The following is a 20,387-nucleotide window of genomic DNA, read 5'->3' as shown; positions in this document are numbered from 1 at the left end:
AAATTAAATAATCACATTATTTAATTTATAATTAATTATCAATTAATTATCCTTGAGCGTTTTATTTTAAAATTCCATAATTCTAAAATTCTCATTTTGCCCTTAGTGTATCCTACAAGAACAACGCAGGGATTCATAGACCTATAATTCTGAGCTCCAAAAAAATTAATAATTAATTAAAGTCTTTAATTAACTAATTAATTCTATTAATTCTAAAATTTACTCCACTGTAAACATAAATTACTTCCAAACTGTGAAGTGTCCATTAGATATAATCATTACATATAGATCAATCTCACATAAATAATTCACAATTAGAGATAGGTGAAATCCGTTAACCTATCTAATTACGTCTTTATCCTTCAGGACCATTGATTCTATAATTGATAGTGATTCATAAAACAAATTCATGAATCGGAGCTCCTACTGGTCGAAGTATCGAATCAAACCTTAAGAGAATTATTTATCTACTTCTTTCTCAAGAATGAATGGATTCCTTCTCGTATAATAACATTCCCAGCAACTCACTTCATCATGTCTCCAAAATACAAGGAATAGGATTCAGGATCTCGTAATCCGTACCGAGTAAATTAAAATACACAAATCCATCAATAGGAGTCTTCTAATAACTCAGGATTAAGATCATTCTATATATGACTATCGGTAAACTCAATTAGAATTTCTATACTTAACATAAATTATCAGAAATTCATATTGTGTCTGTGTCCATGTTCCACATAATCTCATTATGCGCAATATACTCATTCAATATCTCGTCATATTAATTGTACGGATAACACCGTTCCATTCTAAATGAGAATGACATGCATTTTTAATGTTTTAATTAAGGATTCTGAATTTTAATTAAATTCATTACGAACGTCGTTTTGATTATTATCCTTAAATATTATCCTCTCGCATATAACACTTATATACAATATTTAAGGTCACATAAATAATTATGGAATTTTCACTGATATTTATTAAATATTCATTAATATATGCACATAAGATAATGAAAAAACTATTTTATTAAATTAATACTAAATATCTTAATAATAAATATTCATCTCATGCTTTTAGGACACCATTCCCTACAATCTCCCACTTGTCCTAAAGGAGGAGTGGCATGTCTCTTATCCCAAATCCTTCTAAGTGTCTTAGTGCGGCGTCACAAGCTACAACATACTCAACTTCTAGGTAGAGTCAGCAACACACTTTTTCTTTACACTTACCTCGGCTCCTCTATTAAAAGTGAACACAGATCCAGATGTCGACCATCAACTATCTCTATTCGATTAGAAATCAGAATTTGTGTATGCGGTGAGAGATAGATCCTCTCCGAAATATACCAATATATAGTTTCTCGTTCTCCTAAGATACTTGAGAATACACTTCACCGCAGCACAATGATCTAACGACTGGTAACGACTGACTACTCCTACTGTATAGCAGATATCCAGTCGTGTACACATCATAGCATACATGAGGCTTCCCACTGCATATGCATAGGGATATCGTCTCATATATTTTTCCTGCTGTGGAGTCTTAGGACATTACTCCTTTAAAAGATGAATGCCATGCCTGGAAGGTAAATTCCCTTTCTTGGAGTTCTGCATCGAAAACCTGACAAACACTTTGTCTATGTACGATGCCGGAGATAACGCCAACAGCTTTTCTTGCGATCTCGAATAATCTTAATCCCAAGAACATAGTTTTTCTCTCCCAAATCTTTCATTTAGAATTGGTTGGCTAACCACTTCTTTACATCTATCATCAATTCCACACAATTCCTAATGAGTAGAATGTCATCAACATAAAGAACTAAGAACACCCACTTTTCTTCTCTCATACTTGTAGAGACACGGTTCATCAACATTTTGATCAAATCTATAAAACTTAATAGTCTCATCAAATCTGATGTTCCATGATCTAGAGGCATGCTTTAATCCATAAATGGATATCTACAGTTTACGAACTTTATGCTCTTGACCTTTATCTATTTAACCATCTGGTTGATTTATATAGATGATTTCCTCAAGATAACCATTCAGAAAACCATCTATAGAGTCCACCTCATAGGACTCCCTGCATAATCAGATTTTATACTCGTTATTTATATGTATTGTCCCATCTGAGTACCTAGTGGCCCTCAAGAATTTATTCGTGTCCCCCAACACTTAAACCCAAGACGTCTCTCCTTATAAAATTTTTAAGTCAAGTGTTGATTCTCCAGCTTAATTAAGCAAAATTGGAGCTACAGCTTCACCCATGGATTTTAGCCAAATTAGCTCTGTAATTAAGGCGTGGAAGTGATTAATTGTTATTATTATTTTATTTTATTTTATTTTATTTTTTGCTTCACCAAAGAATTATATTGAAAGGGCAAAAAAGAAATCCTGGTAAGGGATAATGATTCAGGAAAGGACTCTTTACATCTGAAATGGTCTGAATGGCTTAACAATGAAAAGAGCATTCAAAAATACATTTCAGTGTCACGTACAAAGAGTACCTTTCCTAACAATGAAAAGAGCATTCAAAAATACATTTTAGTGTCACATACAAAGAGTACCTTTCACACTAGCTCTATGTACCTAATCATTGCCGGAAATAGTGTGAAAATCTGAGAACTTCAGAATCCAGCAAATTTTGGAAAAGGGTAAAACATCCATGAACTATGATTGGTTAAGTTCTGTTTTTTATTTTAATCCGAAATCTCGGAGCAACAGCCGGTGCTTGTTTTGCGGCCTCAGGCCTAGACTCAGGTCCTGCGATCGCTACTTTGGATCTACCAGATTCAATTGGTTTTGACTCCACCGTCGCCGACTTAATCTTAAGTTCGTCTTTCTTGTTTGTCAACTCCACAGAAGACTTGGGCTGGTCATTAAAAGAAGAGGTCTCGGCCACATTCATCAGCTTTGCCATCTCCTTTTCTTTCTTCCTCTTCTCCTTCTTCAGACGCTTCCGCTCCAAATACTCGGGATCATCTCGGTGTCCTTTATGGTCTTCCCGCTTCCGTTTCTTCTCCTTATCTTTTTTCTTGTTCTCCTTTTCTTTTCCATCAGGAAGTGAGTCCGCGGCACCAAATGATCGACTGGGTTCATGTCTTGAGTCTGAAAGAGCTTGAAGACTCGCAAATTTTTGTGCACCGGCATCTACATTATTATCCTGGATGAAGCTAGATGATGATGGATCATCTGGTTGAGGTTGTGCAAAAGCTTTGCTCGAATCAGCAGTGCACTGAAGTTCCTTCCCAAATTCATCACCGTCGCTGGCAAGTTTTGCACTGCCTATACTGGCAGTCATTCGGGACCCACGATCATAACATGAGTTGACTTCTTCAAGATTTTGATTGCTAATGCTCACAGCTTCCGTGAAATTTCTGTTGGGTGCATCCACAGAAACTGAACTGCTAGCACCTCGATCAGCTTCATAAAGTTCACCGTGCGATCTTTTGACTGCTTGATTGTCAACCTCTTCTGCTCTACTAGTGGCAGTAGATTTTTTCATCCTGATCTTAACAACCGGCCTCCTCCGTCCATGACTGGTAGAAATGGTGTCTGCTTCCTTGGAAGGCTCAGGAATGGCCAAACCATCCTTGGAAGCTTCTGAAACAGCCAAGCCATCCTTAGAATATTGTGGAGCAGCCAAACCATCTTTAGAAGATGCTGGTGCAGCCAAACCATCCTTGGAAGATGCAGGAGCATCAACGACATCTTTGGATGCTTCCGGAGCAGCCAAACCATCCTTGGAAGATTCTGGAGCACCCAAGCCATCCTTGGAAGATTCTGGGGCAGCCAAAGCATCCTTGAAAGTTACTGTGCTTGAAGGTTCTGGGACAGCCAAACCAACTGAAGCTTCTGGAACAGGAAAACCATTGATGGAAGCTTTTTGAACAGTGAAAACATCCTTGAAAGCTTCTGGGGCAGCCAAACCATTCATGGAAGCTTCTGGAACAGGGAAACCATCATGTGAAAGGTTCTGAGCATCAGAAGGTTGTTTATTATCCGAAACAAAAGAAGCAAATACGTTATGCTCCTGCCAGGCTTCCATATCCCCTCTATGCAATGGTCTATAATCCCTTGGAACTCCGTACAGTGTTGGTGGCCTGAAAAAGGGTGCTCAAAATAATTTAGATAGAAGATCGGCAAAGACACACACACACAAAAAGCTAAACAGAAATCCGTGAAGACAGCTGTGAATATTCACAAAAACTCTAGAAAGAATGGTTTGCACCTTCCACCAAGGATTTGCAAAATGCTAAACAAGTAGTGACGAAGATATATATTATTGTATGCTATTTGGCCCTCAAGCAGACGAAGCAAAGCAACAAGAGTATGGCTTTTGATATCATCGTTAAAATCAGATGCACCTCTTATCTGACATAATCGCATGGCGTGCACACCCAATTTCACCTGACCTGAAATTAAGAAAGGGTATAAGACAAACTACTCAAAAGCATGAAGCAAAACCATTCATGCATGAGCAACAGAGTAACATCCTAGAAAAACAGTAGTTTCCATCAAACCTCGTAAGGACGGTTCTTCCTCCAAATATTTTATGAACAATGCCAATGTTGCATCAATGCCTCTACAATGGAACTCAAGATCAAGTAATGCTCTGCTGGCTTCAATTCGGACCTGCCATATTGCTTTGGTATCCTGAAACGGCTGTAGAAGTTCAAAGACGCGGTCCTGCAGAAAAGCGCCAAATCATGCATATGATACCCAATGAGAAGGAAAAGCGATCTAAATGATGTTGAGAAAACACCTACAAGAGGAACGAATCCTGAAAGCTTCAGCGCAATCTGGGCCAAAGTTCTGACACAGCTGACTGTCAACATCCCATTGTAACTAGGCATCAGCCTGTGGCATGCCATTTCCACATTTATACATGCATATACATAAAATCAGTTAAAAGTATTATTTGACAAATTAAAGATATCCAATATGAAATGAGTTAATGCACCTGTCAAATTGCAAAAGCCGATCAATACGCTTGAGAAGGGATGTTAAAAGGATGATACTCTGCCATGGATTAACGAAAGATAGAAATACAATAAGCCTTGAGATCAGGATGTAGAGACCAAGAAAAGAAAATTTCACTACATCATGATAATCCACTAGGTAGGTGTAATCCATGAGACGTAGTATGGTACTTCAGTTCAGACATAATCCAACCAAGCATAAACCAAAACAAAGAATTCAGTGGGTGATTGGTAAGAGTTATTCCATGCCAAAAGCCAAGCCAGAATTTCTAGTCATAGAACTTGAACCTCAATTCTAGACTCGTGATTTCTAAGAGAAAAGCCCGCCATTGAGAGAGAAGAAACAAAATTGCATTGGAACATTAAATTGGTTAGTTTGCAAATATATATTTTTGTATGATATAGCAATTAGCTTTATAACAGATTGAATTACGAAGAACCACACACTTGACTAGTCATGTACCTGACGTACCCAAGATGTGAGAGAAACCAAAGAGAAACAGAGAAGAAAAATTCAGAGTCTCGCACGCCTCCTTCCTAAGATTTCAATTCCGGAAAATGCGAGCACTAAAATAGTCTAGTACTCTAGGAATTCTCTAGCAGATTGTGCGTATTACGGAAATCAAATAGGATATAACACAAACCTGGTGTCCAAATTCGAGTTCGCCAACCGACTGAATCAATGCGGCAAGCCAAAACACATCCGAGTAAGGATTGCCATTATTATCATTGTACTGTCCAACATTGATAGACCAGGCAACAGAAATGAAATCAGAAGTTGCTACTTGCTAGTAAAAGACAGACAGATCGAGAAGTAAAGAAAACCAATAAAAGGAAACAGATTTTGTATATAAATTCAGTTTCTAAGCTCATTTGAACCAAAAAGATGCTCCCAGAAGCAGTGCACAGATTACCAAACTTTCCCTTTAAGTGTCAAAGTTCCCAAGCTCCAAAATTTGTACTTGTAAAGGAACAAGTTATTGAAATTATTGCATAGTCATAATATTCGTGTTGGACGACAAATATACATCCAACAGTTGTCTGAAAAAGAAAAGGATAATATATACCTTCAAGAGTTGTAAAACAAACTCAACAGCCTCTCTTGGGCTTTTCCTATCGGCATCTCTGACCATAGCTATCGCATGTGGAATAGCCTACAAGATAAAAGAGTTGGTTGACAACTGGCTTGAGAGCCACAATAGTCTTCCACATGAGGAAACTAAGAAATACTCTCAAAATCTCTCCGAAGAAATCTACAAGAAGTTTAACTACTACTACTTCATAAAGCTTTCTAAATGAACTGTGCAAGTGTCGTGCATCTGGCTCACAGCAAGTTTACCAAGATAGAAGAAGCAAATCTAATTGAAAAGAGGAGGGGAAAAAAACACCAGATACACACACACACACACATATTTCTAGGAACAACTTAAAATGAATGCAATTGCATGAACCAAACAGAGGACAGCACTAACAACTTATTATACCCTACCTCATTGCATTACCTCAAGAACAAAGTATTCGGCAAAATCATGGAAGTCATTTGGCCTGTAGCAGTAAACACAGCACAAAAGTTATATAACTTGTCTGATTTTTTATTTTTTTATAAGAAACAGACAAATTCATTGGAAAAAAAAAATGGCAATCAAAACGTTACAACTTGTTAGAATATTTTAATCCCACAAGAATTCATATTGCATCTTATCTTACTTGGGAAGTCCAATTTCCGCATCAAATCGTCGACTTCTGTAAAATTTCACCAAGTGAAGTAAACCAGCCCAACCAGTCTCCTGAAGGACACGATAGAAGTAGCCCACAAATCATAATTAAAAACTGACATTCATGCAGCACTCAAGATCTAAAGATTTGAGCAAAAGAAGAAATTAACTGTACATGCAAGCAATAAGCAAGTTCATAAACATTCTTGTGTGCGCGCGCGTGCTGTAACTCATTCTTTCGAATACACAACGGGTAGCATATTTTCCATAAAGGAGTAAAGATATTACAATTGATCCATAAGATATATGTAATCGTCGCGGCTTATAATGGTATCGGCTTTACAAAGTTGATTTAAGTTATATAATACTAATGATATCGCAATTAAAGGTAGCCATAGCTTTAAGAGATAAATGTCTTGTTTTGAATAGGATTTTCCCCTCTTTTAGGGGGTATTGGTGCCACAGCCTAAAACTTAGTATGCTGAGACAATATTTCAGAAAGACTTAAGATAATAGGGTTTATAGTGGCTTTCTTAATGTCTTGCGCAAGCTTTTATTCCTTTAAAGAGCTTCCCAAGGACTTTTGGCCGAAAGCTTCTTCCAGTCAAAATGCTTTGGGAAACCATCTTAGCAGTTAATACTAAAAGGAGCTTTCGGGATTAAAAGCCTAAGGCAGCTAAAGCCATGTACAATTGATACAAAGAAGAATCCAACAACCACCAGAATTATAATAATTTTACAGCATGTGACAAATACCTAATAAGAAAATAGCATATAATATCTATAATAAAAAAGTAATCCGATGTAGCTTGAGTTTATACTACCTCGTATAAAAAACTTTGTAGAGGGTCAATGTAGAATTAAATATTTACATATACACATCTCAAGTCAAAAGGAGAAGTTTTAAAGTGTAGTGAAAAGTTGACGAGCAAAAATAAAATAATACTAGTATCTCAGATGTTCAGAATGAAAAGTTTATGACAAGAAAAACAGAATCATAGTACCTCAGATGCTGTGTTAGCCAACGCAAACGCTGCCTCAATTCGAACTCTCCAAAAGCCCTTTCAAACCAAAGAAGAAATATTAAATATTCATATTCCACTTGACATGTGCTTCAAATAAAGACCCGAGTTCTGATAGCGCTATACCTTGGAGTCATTGAGGAAATTATTCAGAGCAGTAACAATAGACATTTTTGGTGATGCCTCTAGCATCGCAATTGCATGCGCCTGAGCAATAACATCTTTGTCCTTCTCTAACTGATTAATCTGACAAAGAAAAAGACATTTATTAGTCAAAAGTAACAAGCAGCAACAGATAGCAATGTGGAAGCTCAACTTTGCATGTACTGGATGGAAAAAGCAACATAGGAGCAATTTGGTTCTCAGCAGGGGGGGTGTGTGTATATCTGTAATCTTTAACATACATAAAAGAGCCAAAAGGTTTTTTTCCCTCTTTTTTGACATGTGGCTTTACAATAAGGCTCATTCTTTTTGACACATGGGCATCATCTTTTCGTTTTATTTTCTTTTTTAGAGGAAAAAAAGAAGCATTTCCTGATTTCTTTTTATCTTTTCTTTTTTCCTCTTTTTTCCCTTTTTTTTTTTCCAAAGTTCCTATACAGTTTAATTTTGTTTACAATGTATTATTTGAAATACCTTTTTTTTCCTAGCTTTGCACTTACTATATATTTATTCTAAATATATCCCTTTTTTTTTTCCTTTTTGTTAAAGGTTGTTCTACAGTTAAATCTTTTTTATGTGTTTCTCGAAACACTTTGCTCATTGTCATATTTACATATGCTTCTTTTTTTTTTTCTCAGAGGTACTCTCAACTACCGTTTATAGCATAAATAAAACTACTCTAATTTATCTCCATTTAAATAGTTTCCCTCACATATGAGCCTACTCAATATTCCTTTTCCTAATGTAGCACTCATAAAATATTTTGTTCTAATTGCTTTACTGATATCATATATTCTCAAATGTGTCTCTACCTAAATATTTTTTTTTTCTTATAACCCTCTTAAATTAAATACTATTTTCATTGTATCCCACAAATAATTTACTCTTTGATTTGCTCCACTAAAAGCTTCGTTTTCCTTTTAACTATGCTTCACTTAAATTTTTTATTTTATATTTTTTACTAATCTAAAATCTTAAAAGAATAGTTGTGATTCGAATGGTGAAACGAAGCGTAAGTTAATTAAAAACAAAAATTGAAGAAATTTTAAATTTTTATATCCAAAAAGAAAAAAAAATATGACACGTTGAATACACGCGCGTAGCGCGTGGTTTCAACTAGTGTGTGTGTATATATATATGTATATGTGTATATATATATATATTTAGAAACACCAAAGAAACTTGGCTATAAGCCTATCTTAGTTTGCCACCTGAAATTGACACTCGTAGCGGCACATTGAGAAATAGAAAAGCTACTGCTGTTAGTGTTGCAATCATAATTGTGGAAAGTGTAGAATAAGCAGTCTCATGTCATTCTTACCCACATCTGTATGGGTTGATTAAAATGAATCTCAGCAAGGTATTCCATTTCTGGATCTGCCCTCATCCATAATAAGGGTGACTCCATACTGCAAAAGGAAAATTCCCAATCACACACAAGAAACTAGTAACACCCCCTTCAACAACAATTATTACAAAGCATAATGGGTTCCAGATACCTTGAACGCATATCTAAAGCAGGAGTACCATCCCCATAATCGTCAGAACCATCAGGTTTTGAACTCTTTTTAGGCTTTTGAAAGCGTCTAGCAGCAAGTTTTGAATGGCATTGTATTTCCACAAGCTGCCAAGTATCTCCAGCCATTGGCAGAACTGGATGGTCATATGTACCATCAATTTCATAAACCCTGATACTCATCATACCAGGCCATCCAACATCATCTCGGTTTTCAGATTCTGGCTTGCTATTAACAACTAATGTACTTGAATCTGGGATAGCAGTGCACCCACGTAATACGGCTAATTCAACCATGTTCTTTCGTTTATTATAGGAGAACCCCATCCTTTTCAACATAAGAAAGGGAAAAACAAGCTGAAATCAGTAAATGCAACCAGTCTAATATAAAAGCTACAGTGAGCCCAGAGTCTAACCTTAGCACTGGGCACCCGCATGACTCCACCCAACGAGGAAAAAATTCCTTGAGAAAAGGACGTTCAAGATTTCCAACCTTGTTAGCAAAATGCCGAAACTGCATCCAACAATTTAGAGTATAAATGCTTAATTGTTGACACAATTAAAATTAATAAATAAAACTACAAGAATCAATATCATCAAGTAAAGCCAACACATAATAAAATTTCATAAATAGTCACCACCACGAACGAAAAAATGCAGAAAAGAACACACATCCGTCTTATAAAAGAACATACAAGTTACCTACTACTAGAGTAGAAAAACGGTGAAAAAAATAAAAATAAAGACAACGTAACAGTCAAATAGAGATGGAGTGTCATCCATATAAAGTGCACAAACATATCTAGCACAAGACCTAGCAAAAGAAAAAACAGAATAACAACAAAAACAAAAACAAAAACCAAAGTCATATGCCAGCAGGTAAACTTACTACTGTGTTCACAAATCTAGCATTGGCAACCCTTGATATCCAACCTCATTTGTTTACAATAACAGGTATCAAATATAATACCAAATATCTCTCTTAGCTTAGCCCAGAGAAAGAAAATAATAAAAGAACAAAAGAACATGCAACGAATTTGATATCATGTTTCTTTAGTTCAGCAGAAATTCGTTTTAATATCGGGTGTTATACCCTTGAAGTTTGACCATTTCAATAGAAGTCATAAACCCAACTTTTAACACCATAAGATCACGTGTTTTTTTTACTGTCTCCAAAATTGTGTAAAGGCAACTGACAACCAAACTATTCACATACTATTGTTTTTCAAGAAGTCGTCCAGAAATAAAAACATGCAACCTTACAAACTGGAGATTGCAAACAAAAATTCAAATACTAGTACTACTGGAACTTGCTGTTTGACCATTTGAATATCAACTTTCTAAAAAAGATAAAATAAGTTGATACACCTATTATGTTACATCACATAACATCAGTGATGAGTCGTTAGAAAGAACATAAATTTAATTCAAAACTAGACAAAAAATTGAAAGAAAACAACGAAGGACGAATGCAGAGAGTATCACATTATCCTAAGAAAACGTCCCTACCTCCTTTGTACTAAGAGATCTCAATGAACGGGTCTTATCTTGAGCCCGAGAAACTATTGTCTGCAAAATCTGGAAAAAATAAATAAATAAAAAGAGTATTAATCTCCATCATTCGGAAACCATAATTCAAATTCCATTCATAATGCAAATGCACTACCAGGGAGAATTCACATCCTAGAACCCATAAATAAGCTAATTGGTACTCCTAGATGAGATGATAATAGGGTTTCTTAATTCTGCCACAAACGGAAAAAAAAAAATATATATATATATATATATATATATATCTCAAAGCTCTGAGGCAATAAAACAAAAGAAAAGGCTCCATGCAGAATAGCAAAACGACACCATACGCCGTCGCCTTCTACTAAATCCTGTTTAAGGAAAAACCTAGCTGTATTACCAATGTCTTACGATCAATTATCCACGACAAGATCAGAAAACCAGTTATCAGATTGAAAGTAAGTAAATGGAATGAGAAAGGAGACATTAATCGCCAAGAAAAGCAGCAACTAACTTAAGGATTGTGCCACTATTTATCATAAACTAAATATTTTCTAATTTATGCCGCTAGATAAACAAATTGCAAGAATCGTTACTTTTCGGAATGACTCGGGTCCCATTTGCTTTTCCAACATTTGAAGGATGGCCACCTCCAAAACAAGAATTTCAAAAGAAAAAAGTTGAATAAGAAAACCGTATCAAATAAAGAAAGAAAAATATTAATCTTCCATGAAGACAATATGAATTGCAAATAACTCACAGATTTCCATGATCTTATTTTTCTGTATAGACCGATGGATTGAGTACCATATAAATCCTTAGAAGAGGCGGAGGAGCTTAAAGCAGTAGCACCACTATCGTCTGCTTTGCAAACAGCACAATTTGCCTGCATATATATATTTCCACTTTGAATTTGAAGAGGTATATACCGTCACTCGTGATTTCTTTTGTTGCATTCTAATCTTGAAAAGAATATTTACTTAGCTAGAAATTTGGATTAACAAACTATGTCAGAGAATCTGAAGTGCCAAATCATGTGAAAAAGAATAGAACTAATGAAAAATGCATAAAAAGACGGGCAGTGGGAGGTTAGACTTAGCTGTTAGAAAGACACTGTTGAAACACACAGAGTATTCTATACCTTTCTTTCATAACATACTGTCATATTATAAACCAGAAACATGTAAACTAATTTTAGAAAACAATACCAGTTCTCCTCAAAGTAGAGCAAAACTAAAAAAGAAAACCAATATGACCAGCCCTTCATCCAAAAAACGGGTACATTACATGCAGAAGTCTCAATATGAAATCAAACCTTGTATCTCCTGTAACGTGCCTCATTATTCCCTAAATACTTCTTGATAAACAAATCTGTCATAAAACCAGCAAGACCATCCAGCAGCCACTCTGAAAATAAGAATTAAAATGGCCATATGATAACCAACTCTATTGACGACTTAAACAGAAGAATTAAAATGGCCATATGAGAACCAACTCTATTGACGACTTAAACAGAGAAAATTGGTATAACTATCTTAAGCATCTGTTTAGTATAAACCATGATAAAACCCACTTACCATCATTCGGTGCCTCGGGAGTAATATAAACACCAAACCACTGTTTTGCAAGGGCATAAGCAAGTTTAATCCTTGTGTTTATCGTCTATCACAAAGAAGATTATAAACATAGTGAGAATGGGAAACACGATGTGCAAACTTCACATGAAAGATCGATGACATGCACTGGAGAGTAATTCAAACTTGGAACTCAAGTCAACTAAGCTTTATGTTTCTAAATCATTAAGACACCACATGCAAAGTGAGATTTATACACGGCAACTGAAAGGTAGGCATGTTTCTCCTAGCGGAAATCAAATTTTAAAAAAGTGAGGAAATTGTTTATATAAATTCAGACAAGACGCAGTGGACAAATATGGTACAGTGCAAATGGAATTTGACATTAGTGATTCTTACTCACCCAATAATGTTGTCTAATTTTATCAAACTATAACAACAATTAAAACATGGTGTTTCATTGAAAAACACCCAATATAATTTTATAGCTTCTTCAAACTATAAGAATAACTAAAACATGGTGATCATCCAAAAATAAACTATTGGCTAGAGTTTCTTTTCTGGTTATTTTCATTGGCAATCATTGATTCTAAAAAAAAAAATCCTGAAATCAGAAAAAGATACAAACAAGGGTAATCAAAGATGATAAAAAATCATTACAAAAAAATTTAGCTTCGCCAGAGGAACTGACATTTTCACTACCAAAGGGTTTCGTGTAGCCTGCACTCTACAGTTTAAGCATGCCAAAGGCCCTGGTAATGGTTAACTAAGGTCTCAAAATGTAAGGGTTGACAACAACGTTTATTTGGATCAACATAGAAAGTATTTCTAGTACAATACCACAAGTATATTGTTGACAAAGGTAATCCATATATACTGAAGAAAAGACATAATCAGAATGTTACAAGAACAAAAACAAACACATGTTAACAACCAACACTGGCAACACATACTACTGAAATCCTGTTCCAAGTTCTAATGCCTTAGTTTAGTGCATATTTATGTGCTCAAGTCCACAGTGCATGCACAACTTAAATAAAGGATGTAGTGAAAGGGAAACAACTTTAGAAAAGATTGAAAGCAAATCATATCATGCATTCATAAACATACTTAATTAATTAGAGAGGACATAGAACTTTAAAATTTTAACTTTGCCAGCAAATATGGCATAATATTTTCATAGCAGTTCAATAAGCCACAAAATCACACAACAAGCTTTACTGCCGTAAATACAACATTCTCATGTTTGAGCTAAACATTTCAAATTCCAACATACAATCATGTTTATGCAGTTAGATCAACCTTGTACCCTATTATATATAAATACATCTACACAGAAATTCCAGGATGGCACCTATACAAATCTACATTATACCCATAAGCATAAATAAATGTAAGAGAACATGAGACAGAGCTCACCACCTATGGGGAATAAAATCATAAACATAAGGTTTGAGGAATTTCCAACCTGATCAATGATCTTTTCATCAAATAAGATTTGAGAACTGAAGATGCTCATGGAAGCCCCCAAGCTTAAGGAGGACACTGCCATCTCAGGCTCTATGAATACTTGCTTGTATGATTCAAATGGAAAGTTTACAGATAGATAATCCTTATAACAGCTGTTGAAGCAAAAACACAAGCTTCAGAACTGATGGTCCGTGCAACCATTTTTTTTTACTATTTATTAGTATAGAAGAAGAAAAAGTAGATCTTGAACAAGACATCTGGTGACCATGTAGCTAGAAAAACAAACCTGAATGCACTATGGAAAAATTCTACAGTATGCCGAAGCTTTGAAATGTTAGCAGGTAAACACATATGTGAAATTAGAGAAAATTGTTGATCAGGAAGGATTTCAAAAGGTCCAACTGCCAAAGATATCCACCGAGCACTAACTGCAACATCTAATTTATAGACATATGTTTTGCGAGGAGGATCATCCTTGCTCAAAACCTGCAATAAGTTGTGACAGTAGATCTTTAAGACACCACATAATAATTACCATATGTACAACACCATGTTTAATGGCTCTTTAAACTTAGAATATTATTAACTATTCAGTATCCCTTGAAAAGCAATGTTTATGGTTTTCATGTAATCACAATTGCACCCAAAATATCAACAAGTTCTTCATATAGAAGAAGAGAAGGACAAACTAGTTTATTACAAACCCACATGCTAAATTAACCGATCCAGTATGTCGTGAACTTTATATTGCTAATGGAAAAAAGTAAAATGAATTACAAATATCAGAGGTCAGATGAAGTGATGCATAAACAAACGAATGAATAAATAAAACAAAAAAACAAAAGGGAACCATACCACAAGGTCTAAAAATGACCTTGCTATCAGTTCACAGTTCATTATGGTACGAGTACATGCATAAATTTTCAAATACAATTCAAGAAGGATAAAACTAGTCAACTCAAACAAGCCTTTTGTCATGTATAAGAGCTTAATCGAATTCATTGGGCTCATTCTCTTTCAATTACTTTGGGCTCATTTTCTTCTAATTACTTGTTAACTCATGTTTACAAAAAATTGTTCAGAAAATTTTTGTTTAATATATTTTTAGTTATTTCTTATGCATTATATTATTATTATTTTTTTCATATCAAGCTACAATTCTCAGTATTCATCCCAAACGCTAATTCAGATTATATTCCCTGTTCGAATTAAAACTTTAAATACACAACCAAACGCCAGTCTGGACTACTGTTTAAATCACATTGTTTGGATTTTTCTATTCAAATCAAAAAAGTTAAAATCAACACAATTCAAACCATCAAACTAAACAGACACTTAATTATCATCTTTCTAATTTTTTTAGTAACATTTTCTAGGTAAATTAACTAATTAGTTCTTACTAATTAATTAGTTACTTGATCCTTAAGCATAAATCTTCACAAAGATATATTACAATGAAGTAATAGGAAAATAAAATGGAGACAAACAAAATTGTTATAAAGATGGACGATAAGTCAAAAACTAGTTTCTCCTTTTCCTTGTAGTGTGTAAGGGGATTGATGGAGGTAACAAGTTCCATTTCCTTTATGGCAAATTGGTACCTTGGACATATCTTTAAAATCTTAATTACAAACTTTACTATATATTCTCTAGTAGGGTTATTGGGATTTAACATTTGGATTGAGCCCAATGGTTTTATCAGTTGCTTCAACCACCTACGTTAAAACTAGACTTAAAAGAGCCTCGATCTCGAAGATGCGTGCGGTGAGCGTGGGTTGAACACGCACCCTTCAGATAATAATTCTGAGGCTCTCCCAATTGAGCTATCCCCGCAAATTATGCACCAACCAGGAATCGAACCACGGGACTTCACTTGACAAGAAGAGTAAGAATCACTCCTCTAAAGAGAATGGAACTCATATAAATGGTGAAACAAAATTAAGTACAAAGCAGAGAGGAAGAGACATCCTCTTAGAATGAAATTACAAAAATTATTTTTGTATAAATAGTAAAAATTTTACGAAAATTAATTTTAGTATGAAGAAAAAAAATATTTAAAGTTTTTTTTTCTTTCGTATTGAATTTTGGTGATCGTTGATTATGCATTCATTCTTAAGGTAAGCTTTTAAGTTTTTCATAGCCCCAAACTTACAGATGTTTCAAATGCATAATTTGAAGTTCAAAGTAACACTCAACGATGTTCTCATGGTGCAACAAGCAAAATAAATAAAAAAATGAAAAAAAAAATTATATATACATTAAGAAAATAATAATGATGATGATAAAGATAATAAATCAATCAATCAATCAACCAACCAAGGCTTCCTTTCTTCCAGCCACTATCTCAAGATAGCCGGGTTTTTTCAGAAAGCTAGAGGGAAATTCATATACCACATAAAAACTGCCTAGACAAGAATATTTAATGTCAGCCCCGTTCACGAGAATGGATTCTTGCCATTAAGAATCAGCATATGCTATATTAGAATCGACCATACCTCACCTTTCTACTTTCTTTTTTTTTTATAGGACGACAAACTGGGTTACAAAGGACACAATAAGCAATTACATCACCAATCAGGAACAAAAGTGAATTTAGAAAAATCCCATGTTATGTACGTATAAAAAGTAGCAAGCGCTATAGCTATTTTGGTTTTCAAATATTTATAACACATTCTCCATGTGATCTTCCTTCAAGGGAAAGGTCTAAAATCAAGGGACTTGCATAAGAAATATAAACTGTCACCTATCTCACCTGGTATAACAAGTTTCCCGTGCTAACAGCCACAAGGTTCTGTGCAACAGTAAACTCTAGATCATAGCTGTTCAAATAATGTAATAACCATAATAAATACTTAAAGATTGAAAATAGACAAAAGGATTAAAAAAAATATTAAAGTCGGACTACATAATTCTACCAGCAACGCTGCGAAGTGTCATCTATACAAGGGAACCAGCACCGAGCTCGTCTTATTTGGTTATCGGTATGAAGCACGTTACCATCAAAGTGAATCCCTGTCTCTGCTTTCTCTACCCAATAGTTAACGCGAACCAGTCTCACATTCTGCAGGAAACATCAACCTACATGAGAAACCACAAAGAAAGTAAACCTCTCACGAAAATTGGCTACGTTACTTCACCCAAGAAAATAGCGGTTCATCCTAAAATCCTTAATACTTACACACTTATTAGACGAAACAAAAATATCACTCACCAGTCACCCCCCCAGAAAGTAATAACTCTTACAAATACTACATGCATGAAAGTACGAGCTAAAATCTAAGGGGCTGTTCGGCAGCCCTTTTTTTGAGTCAAAAACTCAAAAAAAAAAACAACTCGAGTTACAACTTTATTCGAGTTCATGTTCTTTTAAGTTTGAACTCGAGTTTGGAACTAAAACTCGAGTTCAAGTTTTCTCCTCAATTCGAGTTCAGAAACTCAAACTCAAATTAATGAACAGTATTTTTTCTATTCTTAAAAATGCTATAACTTTTTCGTTTTAATCCTGATTAAGATAATTTTTTTTCTATGCATTGACAACGAAAAGATGAATAAAACCTCACACATATACCCTATTAAAATTTTTCATCAGCATTGAGTTTTTATTAAAATATTATCTAAATACAAATTCAAGTTTTGACTCACTCAAACACAAACTCAAAAAGATTCTTATCTCAAACCATAACTCAAATGTACACAACCAAACACAAACTCAAGTTACAACTTCAACTCAAGTTATAACTCAAACTCAACTCAAAATCTATACTCAAATCACCTAACTCAAAAAGGGCAAAAGAACAGCCCCTAAATTTGACAAAAAAACAGAAGAGGCAATTCTATCATTGACTCATGGGCCAAAACCTAGACACCACAATCCCATTTCACACTCCCAATCAGCATTCTAAAAGCACAAATTGCTACTGTAACCTGCTTGCTTTCTCCAGAGGATTGCGGCAACCCATTCTCTGAAACCACCTGCTCTTGCTGTTCATTTACAGTCTTGAATCCTTTGCAGCAATTTATCAGCAAACTCGGCATCAATTCCCTCTCCAAAGCTGATACATACATCGCGCCAGCAATGGCGGCCGCAGAGCTCGGCGTCATCATGGAGCTCCACCTGTTCTCGCTCTCCACATTATGATAAGTATGTGGATAATACTCAAACTCCGTAGGCTCGCCGTCGACAAGAACACTCTCAATCCCCAAATTCTCGGCGTGTAACCCTACAATACCGATTTCTGGGACAGCAATCTCCAATTCGGAGTACCTAACAATGGAGGAAGCAAACAAATAACTAAGAATTAACAAAAGAAATTCCGACTTCCAGTCTTACCAAGCAAAACCGTAAGTCTCCACACTCATTATCAAGAAGAAACCTCCATAATTTGGGAAACAACTCGCGATGTTACGGAAACACGAAGGTCCAGTAGATAGAAAGCAAACAAATAACTAAAAACTTCGACCAAACAAATAACTAAAAACTTCGACTAAACAAATAACTAAAAACTTCGACAAAACAAATTCTAACCGCACTATTAGGAAGCAAAACCTAAATTCTCCATAGGCATTTTCAAGAAACCTCCATAATTTAGGAAACCAATTGCGACGTTAAGGAAACACGGAGGTCGAGTAGAGAGAGCAAGCAAATAACTAAAACCTGAGAAAAGAATTCCTCACTGAAAGTATTACGGAGCAAAACCTAAATTCGCCATAGCCATTTTCAAGAAGAGACATCCATAATTTGGGAAACCAATTGCTATGTAACGGAAACACGAAGGTCCAGCAGAGAGAAAGCAAGCACATAACTCAAACTCGACAAAAGGAATTCCAATTGCCACTATTACGAGGCAAAACCTAAATTCGCCATAGCCATTTTCAAGAAAACCTCCATACAAAATGGAGGAGAGAGAGAGAGAGAGAGGAACCCGTAGATGCGACGATTGTCGAGGTCGAGGGAGAGGCAGAGCTTCTGGTGACGGACGACGGCACCGAAGTTGTCGGGCTTGGAGTTGGCGTCATCGTTGGCGGTGTTCTTGGGCTTGCGAGGCTTCGCCATGGCCGTGGCCGTGGAGGAGATCGGAAGCTACTACTACTACTAACTATGAGGCGTTGAGATGTCGTTTGAGTTTAGCCATGGGGAGGGGTTTATTTATAGACTAACACGCACGAATCGATTGGATTTTCATCTCTCTCCTTCTGGTTCTGTTGTCGTCTCTGTCTCTCTCTAGTCTGTGTGTATCACTCGTACCGTTTGATTTTGCTGACGACTGTGCCCTAGAATTGTCTTTGCCTATAACCGTACGCGTGTCAAAGACAGTGATCCAACGGTGGATTCGAGATCTGATTATTGAATTTTTTTTTCTTATTTTTTAGGAACCTGATTGTGAACTGCCTTCATTGGAGAAAATCAAATGACAAAACATCCAAAAAAAAAAAAAGTGATTTACTTTATCATCTAATAATATACTTACAAAATAAATAATGCATATTTAGTGAGCTCTACATAATTTAAGAATGAGTAAAAAAAATGTCAATCCTAACATTCTTTTGGTATTTATTTTTTATCAAAATAAATAAATGCTTAATTTATTTATCTATTTTTAATAAATTATTACATAGTCAATAATTATTTAATTAGGTCAAAAGACTTTTTAGTAATTGCATTAATAATTTTTGTAAGCACTAAAAAGAGAATAAGATTTTTTCTTATTATGTCATTTAAGAAAAAAAGTGTAAATCCTCAATTAAAAATACAAAAATACCCCTCAATTAAAATGAAAAATTTCAATTCAAATAACCAAAAATTCTTCTGTAAAAAAAGTTCAAATTCTTTCCTGATTGTCTCTCTCTCCTTCTCTCTCTATTGTCGTCGATTGCAAATCGGCTCCGACGCATACGTTTGTGAGATTCGTCGCCCTCTTAGCTCCAGCAATCTCTCCTCCATGCAGTTTTGCGAGCAACGAAGTTCGCCATCTCCTATGTGCGATTGGCTTCGCAATCTCCGGTGGCTTCGCAAGACTAGATCTCCAGCGAGATTCGACATCTCCAGCGGACTAGAGAGAGAGAGACGTCGAGGAGCCGTTTCCAATCTATAATCCCGATTCCGTAGGGAGGAGAGAGATAGACGAAGAAAGAGAATGGAGGAACGTCGAATCTGGTACTCGTGTAGCTGTGGCATTCACACTGTGAGAAATTTACCATAGAGTATAGCATATAGAAAATTTAATACGACAAATAGCATTACATTAGAAAGTATTTTTTCACTCAAATGTTAAATTTACAATTAGTAAATTAATTATAACATTACGTTGAACATACTCTAAGAGAAAGAGAGAGACGTCAAAAGGGAAGGAGAGAGGAAGAAAGAGAAAGGTAGTTTAAGGAATATGGGTAAAATGGTAAAATGAATCCTTTTAAAACTAAATATGGCCT

At 35.3% G+C, this 20,387-nt stretch overlaps 1 protein-coding gene across 1 annotated transcript; it reads right to left on the bottom strand.

Annotated features, from left to right (window-relative positions):
* Positions 1 to 2,387: 2,387 nt before the first annotated feature.
* On the bottom strand, positions 2,388 to 19,165 carry LOC21405118 (transcription initiation factor TFIID subunit 2). Its single transcript, XM_024174987.1, has 25 exons — positions 18,881 to 19,165; positions 17,883 to 18,222; positions 16,874 to 17,019; positions 16,711 to 16,777; positions 14,245 to 14,444; positions 13,957 to 14,110; positions 12,492 to 12,576; positions 12,230 to 12,321; positions 11,675 to 11,800; positions 11,511 to 11,564; positions 10,912 to 10,980; positions 9,819 to 9,916; positions 9,386 to 9,730; positions 9,208 to 9,295; positions 7,851 to 7,970; positions 7,707 to 7,763; positions 6,695 to 6,774; positions 6,490 to 6,532; positions 6,055 to 6,141; positions 5,632 to 5,721; positions 4,969 to 5,027; positions 4,775 to 4,865; positions 4,529 to 4,694; positions 4,237 to 4,420; positions 2,388 to 4,108 (listed from the first exon to the last, which is right to left on the bottom strand). The coding sequence occupies exons 1-25, from the start codon at positions 19,009 to 19,011 to the stop codon at positions 2,686 to 2,688; spliced, it is 4,395 nt and encodes a 1,464-aa protein (XP_024030755.1). The 5' UTR covers positions 19,012 to 19,165; the 3' UTR covers positions 2,388 to 2,685.
* Between the last annotated feature and the right edge of the window lie 1,222 nt (positions 19,166 to 20,387).

Source organism: Morus notabilis, unplaced genomic scaffold (genome assembly GCF_000414095.1).
Source record: "Morus notabilis unplaced genomic scaffold, ASM41409v2 Scaffold16, whole genome shotgun sequence".
Classification (NCBI taxonomy): Eukaryota; Viridiplantae; Streptophyta; class Magnoliopsida; order Rosales; family Moraceae; genus Morus; species Morus notabilis.
The sequence above is the reverse complement of the archived record's forward strand: the minus strand, read 5'-3'. Positions and strand labels throughout refer to the sequence as shown.

Coding starts and splice junctions, on each gene's coding strand:
- LOC21405118 (XM_024174987.1), bottom strand. CDS start 19,011: ATGGCGAAGCCTCGCAAGCCCAAGAACACCGCCAACGATGACGCCAAC. Junction 18,223..18,880: donor GACAATCGTCGCATCTACGG/GTTCCTCTCTCT, acceptor CTCCATTGTTAG/GTACTCCGAATTGGAGATTG. Junction 9,731..9,818: donor TGCGGGTGCCCAGTGCTAAG/GTTAGACTCTGG, acceptor TATGTTGAAAAG/GATGGGGTTCTCCTATAATA.